General features: G+C 46.3%; 1 protein-coding gene across 2 annotated transcripts in view; it reads right to left on the reverse strand.

Annotated features, from left to right (window-relative positions):
- The window catches only part of LOC135260509 (receptor-type tyrosine-protein phosphatase N2-like), a 135603-nt gene that overhangs the window by 3010 nt on the left and 116463 nt on the right, over positions 1-16130 (reverse strand). For both annotated transcript variants that reach the window (XM_064345774.1, XM_064345773.1), the window contains exons 17-22: positions 14274-14351; positions 10174-10293; positions 9142-9308; positions 6128-6181; positions 4889-4953; positions 2259-2332 (exon numbers count right to left, since the gene is read on the reverse strand). In XM_064345774.1, the coding sequence (XP_064201844.1) occupies positions 2259-2332; positions 4889-4953; positions 6128-6181; positions 9142-9308; positions 10174-10293; positions 14274-14351 (558 nt within the window). The remainder of the gene's footprint in view (positions 1-2258; positions 2333-4888; positions 4954-6127; positions 6182-9141; positions 9309-10173; positions 10294-14273; positions 14352-16130) is intronic.

Here is a 16130-nt window from a genome sequence, read left to right on the forward strand (position 1 = left end):
GAACAGCTGATCCTATAATCAACCTGCCACACAGCACTCATGGCAAAAATACACACATGTAATCATCAGCTCACAATCACACCTGTTTCAGAGCAGCTACCTGCCTCCGCTGCTACATGATGTAAAATCATCTGCATCATTTAAACGATTCTACACGCCTACCACTAGGAGGAGTTCAATGATCGTGTTCGATTTGCGCCCTGAAATATTCAAGAAAAATATTCTGTGCAGGGCAACGGGACATAATGAGAAACCCTTTGTCAAATGAGCATCAGCATCGGAGTTTCAATAAAACCTTCAAATCACAGGGTTTTCCAACCCTGGTCCTAGAGAGCAGCAGGGTCTGCTGGTTTTTTCCTTTTCCTTTTGAAAATAAAAGTAAACAATTCAGACCCCAGGAACTAGGTGAGTTTGTGTATCAGCACTTGCTCTAAATGATCAATAAAAAAAAAAAACTAAAACTAAAACCAGCTCCAGGACCAGGGCTGGGGACCCCAGCAGACCCTGTGGCTCTCCAGGACCAGGGCAGGGGACCCCAGCAGACCCTGCGGCTCTCCAGGACCAGGGCAGGGGACCCCAGCAGACCCTGTGGCTCTCCAGGACCAGGGCAGGGGACCCCAGCAGACCCTGCGGCTCTCCAGGACCAGGAAAGCAGACCCCTGATCCATACACTACACCTGGGTCTGGCTCCTGCCAGTTTGTCTACATTCACCAGTGTACAGAAGTACACGGTCCTCTGGGAGAACCTGTCTCCTGTTACTTTAGAGGGGTTTTTCTGTAAGAGCCCATTACATGGTATGTAATTAGAGCTGACTGACACCTGGCCTGGCCCTTCTGACCCGCGTTAGTGGCAGTCTGCCACGCTTCAGTCTGACCGGCAGTGTAGTACGGCGGTTAGGGGGGGGTGGACTCGCAGGTCAGAGGTTGCAGGTTTGATTCCCAGGTGAGGCTCTGTCACAACCTCGAGCCACGAAACCAGAATTACTGCAGAAAATCCTCCTGCTGTATAAATGTATTACATGGTTTTTTTAAAAAAAACTAAACAAAGTAAAGGTCCCTCTGGATGCGCTGGTCTGCTAAATGCCTGAAATGTAAGATCTCTCTCTGCGTTTGAAGGATTCACTGCGACTGAGGCAGGTTTGTGTGCCAGGTTTCATTCACTCTCCTCGGTGGGGGGGGGGGGGGGTGGTATCCTTGTAGCTGCAAGATCTGAGGACACGCCCCCCCCGAACCCCCAAAACCCAACCAGGCAGACAGTGCCCCAGCCCCCTTTGACTCACAATCAAAAATGTGAAATTTACAACACGTCAGAATAAACTTTCAGCTAAACCTAAAAAATAGAGTAAAAGAAAACTATGATGAAGCAGACAAAAGGAGGTTGCACAGAAAGGGAAGATCGAGTAGTTTGAGAGAAGAGAAAGAGGCAGTAGGATTCTCTCTTCTTCCATCACACAGAGCAGAATCACAGAGCACAGCAAGGCATAATCACACAAAGCAGACTCTATCTAAGTGCTTTAATTTAATAGCCCTTCATAATTAAAGTCTCGTCCTTGTGCAGAGGAGCAGGAGATGCTAGCAATGCAGTCTGTGTGACGTTTCCCAGCCAGCCTTGCTGCCTACCTGTGAGGTTGAGTTTAATTTACATTTTCCACAGTGCTAGAAAGTGCCTCCCAAATATCAGAGATAAGCAGGTAGGCAAGGTGGACCTGAATACCTGCTTATGAATCTGGGTCTGAACAGGGCCCATCGAACACACTCCCATAGTACACACAGGGGGGGTGCACCTGTGGTGCCACCGTTACCGCTCTGTTCTGTTGCCATGGGGAATTTCACTGTTTATGATTGGCCGGGCTGGGCTGTGCTGACTTGGGTTAGGGTGCAATTACTCCAGTGTGAACTGTTTTCCTTCATAAACCCCACCCCCAGAGGAAAAAAAGAATAAAAAACACAGAAAAACTAAATAAATAAAAAAAACACAAAACAGAAACTCATCTAAAAAAATATCTGAAAAACAGTAAAATCCAGACACCACAACCCCGCAGGACTGCAATTTAAAATCCCTGGTGTGAACTCATGAATGTGTGATTGGAACGTTCTTAACTGAACATTCTAATGAAGATGATGTCACAATCACTGCTGGTAAGTGAAAGCAGTGGGGTTCTAGAACACCCCATTACCCTTTGAACCTACTCTTCAAAGTGTTTAACAGACACCCCCCCCCACACCCCCCCTCAGAAGAATCATTCAGGCTCCAGTACCTTGGTCTGCACCATGCCAGGTCGCTGGTCCCTCAGGTGCTCCAGCGTAGCTGCGATATCAATCTCTTTAGCACCTGCAATGGACAGGAAAACAGAACCAGCTCAGAACAACACAGATCATCCTAACAGACAACAGTCAATCCTCCTGCTCAAACTGCCCCTGAGAATAAGGGGGAGGGGGGGGGACATGGCGGGGCTGATCTGCAAAAATGGAAATGTGACTTCACGCTTGTCAGTTGGGGAATTTTGCAGCAAGGAAAATGAAGACAATATGGGAAATGCTGAGAGAGAAGGAGCTTCAGCAAAGAAAAACATAAAAATAAAAATAAAAAGAAATAGGAAATGGTCACAAAAAACATTTATAATGGATCACGGCTTCACTTTAGCTGGGATCCTGGAGGGCTGCAGTGTCCACAGGTTTTCAGTCTCAATGTTTAACTCAATGATTGGCTGAAGGATTCCTGGCACCTGTTTTCCAAAGTCGAAACTGGCTGCTGACTGAAAGGATACCACGAAAACCAGCAGACGCTGTGGCCCTCCAGGACTGGAGTTAAACCTGCAGACACAGCGCCCCCTCCAGGACTGGGGTTAAACCTGCAGACACTGTGGCCCTCCAGGACTGGAGTTAAACCTGCAGACACAGCGCCCCCTCCAGGACTGGAGCTAAACCCGCAGACACTGCAGCCCTCTGGGATTTGGAGTTCCAAATCCCCACTTCGGAGCGGAGGTGGGTGGGGCTTAAGGCCTGTCAGACTGGGACAGGGCTGGACAGAAGAGCCCAGCTGGGCCGCCGTGCTCCGGCCAGCAGGCCTGGTTGGCCTGGCTCCAAGGCCCGGCGTGTTTTGGCAGAGGCCCACGAAGAGCCCGTTTACCAGCTAACCGCGCCAAACCCAGACTGTCAGGGCCGCTGAGCTAACCTGCCCCCCCCCCCCCGGGCTCGGAATGCTCGCGGCCAAACCGCGCAGGCGGAAAGCTCGGCTCCTGAAAGGGTCAGTAAATCGGACCGCCTCTCCTTCCCCATTCAGCCCAGTTATTTTCCCCTTTTTCTTTACCATCGATAACTCCATTCTGGTGAAAATAATAAACGTTTCATTCGTACGCTCTCAATCCTCACAGCTCTTTCACACTTGATTTATGTTTAAAAACAATAACTCATTATTGTTTCAACGCGTTTATTCAAGTCAGTTCTCAGTGTGGAGAAGTTAATTACAAAGTTGGATCAACAGCAGAGAGTAGATCTGACGTTCGGTGATGAATTCTCGCAGTCCACTTCAGGCCTTTTTCCTGATTAAAGTTATTTTCACCTGAATCTGCTAAAAAACAAACCCGTCTGCTTTCGAAACCCCGCCCTCTTCCAGTTTACTGATTGGCTAACGAAAATTCCATTTTCTCGGGAAAGGCGGGAGGTCCCCACACACGACAGGGCTCAGTCCAAAAAGAGCTCTAACACACACACACATGCAAACACACACATAGAGACACACACACATGCACAAATGTACACACACATACATACACATTACATACGCACACAAACGCACACACACACACACACACACACACACTTTGAGAGTTAAGATTCTCAAGTTCTTTTTCTGTTTGGAAGGAACTATAGGAAAAAAGAAGAGGAAAAAAAGACCAAAAAAAACGAGTCTTTGTGATGGAGGGAAAAAAAATGGCATTCTTTCTTGGGGCACTTTACAATTCATGGAGGGGAGAAAAGAGAAGGAGTGAGTTTGTGTCCGGGGCCCTGCATGGGGAGTGAGAGAGAGAGAGAGAGGACAGAAAGAGAGAGAGAGAGGGAGGAGAGAAAGAGAGAGTGAGAGAGAGAGAAAGAGAAAGAGAGAGATGCGAGAGAGAGAGAGGCCGAGAGAGCGAAGCGAGAGAGGGAGAGTGTGAGAGAGAGAGCAAGAGCGAGAGAGGGAGAGGGAGAGTGTGCGAGAGATAGGGAGGAGAGAAAGAGAGAGAGCGAAGAGGAAGAGAGGAGGAGAGGGAGAGAAGAGGAGAGAGAGAGAGAGAGAGAGAGAGACCTTTGATCACGCGTGTGAACACCGCGTCCCCAACCTGCGCCCCACCTCCCCCCTTTCCCAGAGGGGACAAAGAGAGCCTGGGGCAGGATGAGCCCGGACGGGACAGGCCCCGGATCTTCCCTGTGGGGGCCACCTCTGAGCCTGACAGCCTGGGAAAGGGCTCTCTGAGTGGGGCTAACAGGGTCCAGCCTGCCCCCCGACCAGCCAGAACCACCATCACACAGCCAGGGAAGCACACACACACTTACACACACACACACTTACACACACACACACACACACACACACACACACACACTCACACACACACACACACACACACACACACACATGTGCGTGCGTGCATGTGCGTGTGTGTGTGGGCATTTGTGCGCGTGTGTGTGTGACTCTAATATTCACAGCCCTCTAATAATGGAGGCCACCAGCAGAAAATGAAGGCTTCAGTGTTACCATGGTAACACCTCCAGACAAGGAGACGGGGAGCGAGACAGAGAGAGAGAGGGGGAGAGAGAGAGAGAGAGAGAGAGAGAGAGAGGGAGAGAGAGAAAGAGAGAGAGACAGAGAGAGAGACACAGAGAGAGAGAGACACATGACCGTCACCTTTAGCCATCTTGTTGAGGACCATGTCGATCAGAATGTATGTTCCACTTCTCCCAGCCCCATCACTATACAGGAGACAGACAGAGAGCTGCTAATTAGCGTCACTACAAAAACAATTATTTAATTAACCTTTTCATCTTTAATGAAAACAAATAGCTTATTACAATCTGAGCATTGGTCTTTATGTTTGGGTGCTATCCAGATCTCTGCTCTTTGCGCGATCTCAGGAGATTTTTAGATTTAATTGAATTCGTTCTGCCATTTATGAATAGCCACAAGCACCAGAAATAATACTTCATCTTATTTTGTTTATTACAAAAAGAAAAACACAAAACATAATATAACAGCATTTCTCTGCATAGCTTTTAGGGGTTTGAGAAAGCAGTGGAATATTTATGGATTCAGAAAACATCATTATTCTCTAGCGAGGAAGCGCTTTAATTGGGACTTCTGCACCTGCAGAACACTAGCTGTGCAAAACAAACAGAACTACAGTAAATAGAAATAACTTTTCCTCATTATAACACATTAAGGTTGCTGTACCACTAAAATGCAGAGAAAAGCATTTAGAGAAAGGAGCTCCACACAGATATTTGCCAAGAGAAATATGGTTGTGAACCTTTCAATACTTTCACAAAAACATTTCATAGTTCACTGAAAATGAGAACAACCTATTTACCAAAAACTATGCAGTGTATTTAAGCTAAATAATTTAGAATCCTCCTTGCCATTATGGTTTTGAAATTCACTGGGCATGTATTGCAGCTTTCGACAAATCAAGAGACAAACACTCCCATACAAATAGCATGGTTAAGATACCTTTTTCTGGATAATAACAGAGACTTTGGACACATAAAAACAGGCTGCATATTTACAAATACATGAATAATTATTCATGCAGTATTATGAGAATTTCATTATGAGCAAGCAGTTTGAAATTAAACTGAATAATTTCATTCTGAGGAACATGTCTACTGATACTTCCCAGCAGTGAACGATGATTGGACAGGAACATACCTGCAGTGAATGATGATTGGACAGGTACATGTCTGCTGATACTTACCTGTCAGTGAAAGATGACTGGACCGGAACATGCCTGCTGATACTTACCTGCAGTGACCAATGATTGGATAGGAGCATTCACTGATACTTACCTGCAGTGAACAACGATTGGACAGAAACATGTCTGCTGATACCTGCAGTGAATGATGATTGGACAGGAACTTTGCTGATACTTGCCTGCAGTGAACGATGATTGGACAGGACCGCCCCCTGTAGCACTTGTTAACTTTCCTGCAACAACACAGAGGAACAATAAATCATCATAAGAATTCTGCCTCACAAACATGGAAATTAAATTTTAATATTAAAATGAATGTGCTCAACTAGTGTCACTATCATGAGCTGTTCTCGTGTCTTTCCCTTAAACAGAATTCCGTGTTTTCACACACAGTAACCCTGGTGCTATGGACAGATGCCTGCGATACACACGGACAGCTTACTGACAGTCACGCATTCATGAATCACACGCTGCGTTTATTAAGTAGAGGTCTCTGAGCTCAAACGGAACGTTTACCAAACTGACCAAACATGATTCTTAGCTCCCGTATGAGTCAGGCTGACTGATTTCAATTATAACACAAACGCAGGCTAAATTCAGACTAAGGGGATTCAGCTAGGGGATGATTTCTTATATCTATGCAATGAATGTTGGGTGGATTAAATGCGCTCAGTTACTAGAGGACACAGTAGTGCACAGTCTTACTCCATCAGATCTACGCTTCCAGGTTTAAATGGCTGGTGGAGGGACCCTGAATTACACTGAAACTACACCACTGCCCTTTCTGGGAGAATTAGGCAATTCCCCACAGACATGTCGAGACATACAAATAAACATATTTAACATGTCTGTGCTAAAACATGAAAGAGTGGAACAGGGTACATAAACATACTGAGTACGAGATGTGGAAATTACCAATTTAAAAACCCCTTTTCTGTGAAACACTTTGGGCTACAAATATTTTCTAAGAAAGGTGTGATATAATAATGTTTATTATTATCATTAATCCAAAGACAAGTAGCCCGGGGACTACTGCAGATGAGAATTAGCCTCCCTGGATAACTGGGGCACATTTACACAAATGTTATTAATGTGCATCGTCCCTGTCAAATAAACTGACAAATACAGTGATTCATTAAAAAACACGGAGGAGGAAAATACCATGGGGATTAAAAACCATCAATCAAACAGGGGGGTATTACAAAAGAATTTAAAAATCAGACATTTATTTCACTGGACAAAGGAAAAGTGAACGCCACCCACCCCATCCCACATGCAGATCGACAGCAAGCAAAGGTCAAAGGTCAAAGGTGAGAGAGGCGGTTAGAGGCTTTGGAAAGGGAAAATTTCCCAGAAGCCCCTGCAGCAGAGTCACAGTTTCCAATGATCACTTTTGTGACTATGCAACTGGGATCATATTACTAGCTGCAACATCACAAAAATGACACTGGCAACTGCTAAATTAGCTGGCAACACATCATAAAAAAAAGTCTGCTCAGTCCGGTGTGAGTCGTGTTAGTGCGCAAAAGGACGCAAAAAAAAAAAAAGAAAAAAAGACACTGGCGATCGCAGATTAAACCGGCAGACACATAACGAGTGCGTTCAGTCTCGTGGGTGTCCGGTTAGTGAGGAGAGTAAGTGCAGAGTTACGTGAGCACGTTCAGTCCGCGCTGAGCGGCGCTAGCACAGCTAGCCCGCAGCCGCTAATTAGCCGGCTAATCATCACGACGAGTACAGAGCTCACTCTGCTCTGAGTGGTGCTAGCACAGGAGACGCAGAACGCCGCTTGGAAGCTGCTAATTAGCCGCTGGAAGATCGTAATAAGAACGCTTATTCGAGTTCGAGTTCTGAGCGTTAGTGCCGAGGTACAGAGAGAGAGAGAGATCAGGGCATCTTGGTTTAAAACAGCTTTCTGACGCTTGTGCATTTCCAAATCGCAAATCGAGTCTGTGTGCTGTAGGCGACGGTTCAAAGCCAGACCAGCATTATTCTCACCTCTGTTATGAGCGGATATTACCTCACGAAGCCGAAGAGGACAAACAGCCCCGTAGCAAAGCACACTCACACACTCTCACACACACACACACACACACTCACACACACACACACACACACAGTCTCACACACACACACACACACACACACACACACACACACACAGCTCACCACACAGTCTACACAACACACACACACACTCACACACCCAACAACACTTTCCACAGTTACACACCATATCACATCCTACACACCACCACAGTCTCTACAAAACCACACACACACACACAGTCTCAACCTCAGCAGACACACACACCCACACACACAGTTCACAACACACACCACACACACACACACACTCTCACACCACCACACACCACACACACACACACACACAGCTCACACACACACACACACACAGTGCCACACACACACACTCACACACACACACACACACAGTCTCACACACACACACACACACACACACACAGTCTCACACACACACACAGCCCGCTGCGACACGAGTCTTGTTAGCACGGAGAAGTGCTGAGAGAAATTAGCATGTAGCTCGCAGTTCTTTTTAGCTTCCGTATAACACCTGATTATTTTCAATCCTTGTGTGTGTGTGTGTGTGTGTGTGTGTGCGTGCGTGCGAGTGTGTGTGTGTGTGTGTGTGCGCGCGCATCTGTTTTTGACTGATAAATCCTATTCAGCGGTGCGTTTCAAAAGGCCTCAATACCTTCAGCAGGAGAGGGTATTCGAGCGCCACTTCAGTTTTATAATTCTGAATATTCTAGAAATTTCCAAAATCATCTACTGTTCCCCTCCCCCCTCCAGACCAGTTCCCCTACGAGCGCCCCGCAGGCAGACAATCACCTTCCGCTGCAGACGTTTCATTTCATAATCGGGCGTTCGGTCAGCTGTGTGCCCCATAACTTTAGACGGTGACTCGCTTTGAATGACAGGAAAGCAAGATGGCCAGCGAACAGAATAACTACAGTATTAGAACAACGGCACACGCTTGAGTGAAGGAGAGGAACAGGGAGGAAGGAAAGAAAGGAGGAATAAAGAACAGCACAAAGGGTTTGATTTAAGTCCACACTGGGCACACCCCCCCCCCCTCGCCCCCCCCGCCCCCCCCCGTGACGGAGCCGGTCCCAAACGGACGCAGCAGCGGGCCGCGGCGCCCGTGCGCTACCTGCGGAAGTCCAGCAGGGTGCGGCTGGACTCCGGAACGTTCTGGTTGAGCCAGGTGAGGAAGTGGAACTGCGTGACGGTGCGCGTCTCGTTGGTCTGCATGTTCTTCAGGTAGAAGCTGCGCACCAGGAAGTCCTCGCACCAGATGTGCTCCGACACCAGGTTCACCTGCACCGGGAGAGAGGGCGGGGTCACCGCGCGTCACCTGAGCACCTGCGTCTCTTATCACATGACCCCCAGCAGAGCAGGAGCTTCAGGCTCTCTGGCAACACAACTGACGCCTGCCGTTGGCCAGATTAATGCTCCAGGTCTATTCCACTGTACTCAGCCGGAGTTCAAACCTCAGCTTTAAACCTGAACTGCATTACTGCTAATCCTCATTCCACAGATCCGGATAGCCGTTCCAGTTGTGATGCAGTTCTGTGGATTAGGGGTTTAAATCGGTGCATGAGCGCACAGCGATTGGCCCTTATATTATATGACAGGTTAAAGTTTACTTACTAACCAATCTGTAAAAAAAAATGCCTATAATGACTATTCAATGTTAACATTCTACAAAAACAAATGACACAAACTTTCTTCCCTAAACCCACGCAAAACCACAACAGCCTTTGCTGGTCAATCGTTAGTAAAATGGATTGAAATCTGCAGCATTTTTGCAGTTTCCTTTCATCAGAAGTCAGTGAAGCTTCAAAATAAGGCTTGTTGAACACATTACCCAAGCAACACCTTAAATTTTTATTTCCCTGTGAATATTTCTGGGGTGAACTAAAATAGAATATAAATATAGAATAAATAGATATAGAAACGGTGTCTAGGCATTCAGGTGAAAACCCGGCCACATTTGGTTGAAAAGTGAAAGTCTTCTAGCCGACTAGGACGTAGCCAGGCTATATCTGGGATAACCTATTCTGCTTATGTTAAAACATCTCTCAACCTAGATTTCCACCCCTCTAGACACCCAGAGTCCAGGTTCTGCTGGCAGGGTTATTTCTCCTCTCCAGTACACTGGCCTTGTGTGGTCGCCTCGTACCTCGTAGATGTGGTAGAGGTTGGAGCCTTCGTCTGGCCAGTAGTGGTAGCTCTGCTTCACCGCGTTCTCCGTGAGCGGCGTTAGCATCACGATGACGACGCAGCCGTTCTCCCACACCATCTGCGGGGGGGGGAGGGGGGGGGAGGGGAAGGAAGAGCGGGGTAGGAGGCAGGGGACCAGGGATTAAAACTTCCAGAAGTGTCGGGTACCCCAGGGGTCAGTGTGAGGACTCATCCCTTTTTAGGGATTTCATGCTTTCAACTCTAAAACTCTTAATTATTTTATCAGCCCATTTGTGCATTCTCATTCCTTATGACCAGTCTACAACACAGGCTATATTGTAATGAAGTAGTAATGAAAAACCCATTCGCTAGCTCACATAAACACCCTCCTTTTAGCCAGAAAAACAGTTAGCAAGGGGGGGGGGGGGTTTGTCAGAGGGTGAGCAGCAGTGGTGTGAAGTGGTGAGCCGTGGTATTCACCCGGTACGGCCCACACCTGATCAGGTGACTACACCACGCCAGGTTTGTTAAATAGCTCCATCGAGCCCTTTCTCCCCTCTTCCATAGAGATCTGAGTCTGAGGCTGTTTTGAGTTTTTTCTCTGATGTTTGTGCAGGTGCTCCTGAATTCAGCGCAGGTGAGGCACCCTCTGCTATTAATACCTGGGGAAACCCAGCTTCCCGCTTCTAGAGATCATCTGCCAAAAGCAGAAGACGCTCCGTTTGGTTAAAGCTGAGTGCGGTGCGGTTTTTTGTTTTTGTTTTTGCAAACAGGGTTCCCTGCTGAGGAGCAGGAGAGCCAGGAACGTTCCGGAAACTCTGCATTAGCAGAGCGCCATGGGAGGGAGCGCCTGGCAGCCAGAGAGTGTTTCCTTCACACCAGAGAAACCTGGCGACCAGGTACCGCCACTTCGAGAGGAATCTGGCAACCAGGTACAGCCATGTTGAGAGGAATCTGGCAACCAGGTACAGCCATGTTGAGAGGAATCTGGCAACCAGGTACAGCCATATTGAGAGGAATCTGGCAACCAGGTACAGCCAGAGGTTTTCCTCCACACGAGAGGAACCTGGTGACCAGGTAGAGCCACTTTGAGTGGATTCTGTCTATCCGGCAGAGGCACTTTGAGAGGATTCTGTCTACCACGTAGTGCCACTTCGAGAGGAATCTGGTAACCAGGTACAGCCAGAGGTTCTCTCAAAGGTACAGCCAGAGGTTTTCCTCCACACGAGAGGAACCTGGTGACCAGGTAGAGCCACTTTGAGAGGATTCTGTCTACCAGGCAGAGGCACTTTGAGAGGATTCTGTCTACCAGGCAGAGCCACTTCGAGAAGAACCTGGTAACCAGGTAGACCCACCTCCCTTCAAACCCTCATCACCTCTCTGCAGAACACTCTGCAGCTATGGCATTTTTCATCCAGAACCTGACTAAGCATGCACCAGAGGAAGACTGGTCATTCAGGCAAGCACGAGGTACTGTTCTGAAGCACGTTAGATTTTCAGCATATGAGATAAAGAAAATGAAACGTTAAAACATTCATTTTAACAATTTTTAAAAAAGGATGTTTTCTTTCCCCCTCTAGGAAGAATATTAGAATTTCAGATCTCACCCTGACAGCCCTGGAATACGGAAGCTTATGAAATGAAGCCGGAATAATTGGTTGGAACAAAAAATGAGCAGAAAAACCAGCCGTCCAGGAAGAGAGCCGTGCACCACGGGGTTAAACGCCTGTCCCACAGCGCTCGTTTGTCTGATTCCTGGAGGAGCCTCAAATATTAATAAGGCAAAGGGAACATTGAAAGGATGGTTTTTTAAAAATGTTATTCAGTTCCAGTGCTCTAGTTTAAAAAAAGAAAAATAAATCTGAAATCCTTTCAATCAGCAGTGAGGCCTTGGAAACGATCAATGACCTCAGTTAAGTGTAGAACCCAGCAGATACCGAGGCCCTTCTGGACATCTCCGATTTCCACTACGACCACAATCGAGTGAAATCATCTGCACCATGATGCTGGGCCTCAAGCAGGACTCGCCTAAATCGTTCTCCGGAGAGGCGAACACTTCCTCCGCTGATTATTTTTCTCCCGTGTAAACTTTACAGCCCTGAAAGTGCTGACGCTGGAGTTGGGTTTCTACCCCTCTGCACACGGGCGGCATAATTAAACGGTTCAGCTCTGGTCTAGTTTCACGTTCTCCCACCCCGCATTCAAACTGCCACAGAACAGCACGCAGCCAATGCCCTTATTTCTGGCATATGGTCCTCTTCCTTCTGTGCATTTGTATTTTGAGAAAGATTTGCAATTTATTTAAAAAAAATAAAAATAAAATTCCCTGTTCATATGCACTGCCTGTGAAATAGGTCTGGCTGGGTTGGATTCGTTTGATATTATAACAGTTTAATGCGTTTCTATGAGCCTGCAGAACCCATTTATGAAAATGAAAATGGATATTACGCGAGAGATAAAAATACAGTGGTGTCGACTATAAACTCATTTTCTTTGATCCAGCCCAGGAGGTCCATCCACGTGGTTGCGAGTGCAGAAGGAATGACTCCATAAAAACCAGGCCAGCTGATTGGACCTGGTGCAGGTCCTCACTGTGAACCTCACAGGGAAAAAAGACAACTGAGCGCTCTTCACTGTACATTCCGGAACATTCTTTCTGTGGAACTTCCATATTTCGTTGGCACAGTCGGCACGAGCTGCGTCTGCTCTCTGTTAACTACGGTCATCTGAAGCCTACATCATCGTTCAGTGTTTAAATCCGTCCCCAAGAAGAGGCGGTGAAATAAATCTACGCCACGCAGCCTTCATATTCGGCGATGTCTCCGGTACTCCATAATCGCACAGAAAACGGGCTGGATATCGCGCCCGGAACTAAGATGACCTACTTCTGAACAGTGATATGTAAACAGACGGGAAATAATTAGATCAACTGAAATGAACTACCAGACACTGGGATGATTTTAAAGGTTATGTCTCAGTGACGGGAGAGTTCACAAAACCAAAAAGGGTAAAGCTACCATGTGCCATCAATGGTTCTAATTGGTTATGACTTGAACAAACCATTGTGTTTTGCCGTGGAGAGTAAAGCCTTCTGATTGGTTCAATCAATCCATCCATTACCAGCTTATCGTGGCTATCATCAGGTTCAGGAAATGTCAGCCTCTCACCATTTGTTTCTTTAGAAGTTAATTTTGGCTCATCAGTGTTGCACATATAATACCAAAATTAAGCAGATGTTCTTAACAAGATGACTACACAACTACTACACGTTAACCTTTTTTTCTTTTCTTCATATAGCTGGATATCATATATAGCAGTTCAAAAAGTTGTGTAATTCGCTCTAACTAAGAGCGTCTGCTAAATGCCCGTAGCGTATTGTAATGCCTACCAAACCCACAGGTCCCACTTTAAAAGTTAAGCACACAATCTGCTCTGCTCTAAAGAACTAGCCAAAACCAGCGATTTCTTACACCCCCATCCGCAGCACGAACACGCCTTCCTACTCACCGTTTAATTAACACCAAAAATCGACTGAGAGAAGTTCAGTCTGCGTGGAATTAAGTCCTTAACTACGAACCGAACTGAAAAAGCCAAGAAAAAACACACAAGAAAAATCTGCCCCCGGGCGCAGAGTACAAGAGACAAAACGAGTTCGCTTATTACATAACTACTCATTTCTGATCAAAAGTGCGTCCCTAAAAATGATTATTTTTTAAGTCTTCAGTTTGCTGCTTGGTCAAAATGCAGGTAATGTGTCAATCAGCATTTTGTTCTCCTCTTCCATCCATCCATCCATCCATCCATTCATCCAACATCTATTATTCCGCTTATTTCTTGTCAGGGTCACGGGCGGCACTGGAGCCTATCCCAGAACGCATTGGGCAAGAGGCAGGAATACACCTTGGACAGGCCGCCAAATCTATCGTAGGTTCTCAACCATTGCTTCACACACACATTTTTGAAGTTTGACTGATTCACAGTATTAGCATGTTGCTGAGGTTGCTGGTGCGCAACTAAACCATAATATGGTCACACGTGTGTGTGTGTGTGTGTGTGTGTGTGTGTAAGGTGGGGGGGGGGGGGTGTTGCCATGGTTACCTGCCAGAAGTCGGCGACAGTGGAGGGCAGAGGGCCCTGGGTGGCGATGTAGGCGGGGCTCCGGGGGTCGTGGTCCATCTGGGGGTCACAGAGGAGGAAGAGAGACGGCATAAGTTAGCCAATCACACGAGGCCTGAATAGCCACCAGGAGAACATAAAAAAACACAAGCGGCCATTTTGCACTGTTCTGTGGAGCCGCTATGACATCACATCAGGAGGATGAAGGAGACGAGTCTCATCGACACTGTGATCTAAGAGAACCCCTGCATTGATGGTCAAGCATCCACATGCCAAAGGCTTTTAAAAAATAAAAAAAAATCTAATAATTTACACCCGGTAGACTAATCAGTGGCCAGGCTCCAAGCATTAGAGAACTTTACTTGCTTTGATCTCACAAAATTATTTTGTTCGATATCACACATTGTTCGATATTTCCACTCTCCCAACTCTATTCAGGAGGAGAAAAAGCCTCTCTTCTTATTGGTCCGTAATCACGCATTTAATTTTCTCCTTTCTCTTGTTCCTCGGTGCGAACGCGAGAGTGCCGCCAGGCGTCGCCTACCTGGGGGGAGACGCGCTGAGGTGAGCCCTCTCGCTCAAACCCGCGCGCCCCGCCCAAACGAGCGCGTGAGCGGCAGCCACAGGGCCTTCCGTGTGAACGGTGCGGAATGTGCAATTACAGGCCCGAACAATTGAGCTCAGAGCCATTTATAAGAAAGGCAGATAATTCCAAGGCCCACATTCGCGAAAATTGCCTTTAATAATCTGGCGTTCTTCTGAGAGCTGGAATAGTGGAGTATTTAAATTAGTTCCAGCTCACGCAGAAGATTACACCATTAACTTAAAATATAATGACTGCAGTAAGGCTTGGACAATATCAAGGAGTTAACATATCAATCAGTGCAAGCGCTGTCTGTAAGACACACACACACACACACACTGACTGCAATGTCTATAGAATTATCAAATCTCTGTAGTATAGTAATTACTTTACTACTAATAACTTCAGAAAAAACACTTCAAAAATGTAAGGATCACTCAAAAAATGTAAAAGTATATTGCATATATGCAGAAATATATTCTATGGTATTTGAAAAAAAATGAGCAAATCACTGATAAAATTGTATAAATGAAAAAAGGAACGATTTATATATTTTATGTAATTAATTTTATATGCATTAAAACCTATATTGGCTTGCCCCAAAAAATTTTATTCTAAGTCAGTGTTCGAGAACTCCATTGGTTCAACTACCAGTAGTGATTGTTACGTCAGCATTAGAATGTTCAGTTAAGAACATTCTAATCACATATTTGTGATCTGGCACCTTAAAGAGGTAGCTGGACATTCTAATGCTGATGTCACAATCACTGCTGGTACCATTCTATTGCTGATGTCACAATCACTACTGGTAACATTCTAATGCTGATGTCACAATCACTACTGGTAACTGAAAGCAAAGGAGTTCTGTTGAATTAAGAACTATGAAAAAACATTCTGCTCTTCAAAAAACCTGCCCTTCATAAAAGGTTAAAATTTCAGGCCAGGGGTGAAAAATGCACAGATTGTCAGCACGTCCCACCCCAGCACCCAGCTGGATGCTCAACCACATCAGGAGGCCGTAGCCATACAAAAAAGAGCTGGCCATAACATGTATTACATGTGAAATACATGCATGTACTGATGAAAAAACATACTGTAGTTCAGATACACGTACTTGAAACCCAGCTCATCCCATCCTGTGACACCTCAAAAATTGCTTACTTGTGTGTGTGTGTGCGCTTGTGTGTGTGCATGTGTGTGCGTGTGTGTGTGTATATGTGTGTGTATGGGTGCGTGTGGAATGTGACAGACATAAT

The sequence above is a fragment of the Anguilla rostrata genome, chromosome 8, assembly GCF_018555375.3.
Source record: "Anguilla rostrata isolate EN2019 chromosome 8, ASM1855537v3, whole genome shotgun sequence".
In the NCBI taxonomy this organism is placed as follows: Eukaryota; Metazoa; Chordata; class Actinopteri; order Anguilliformes; family Anguillidae; genus Anguilla; species Anguilla rostrata.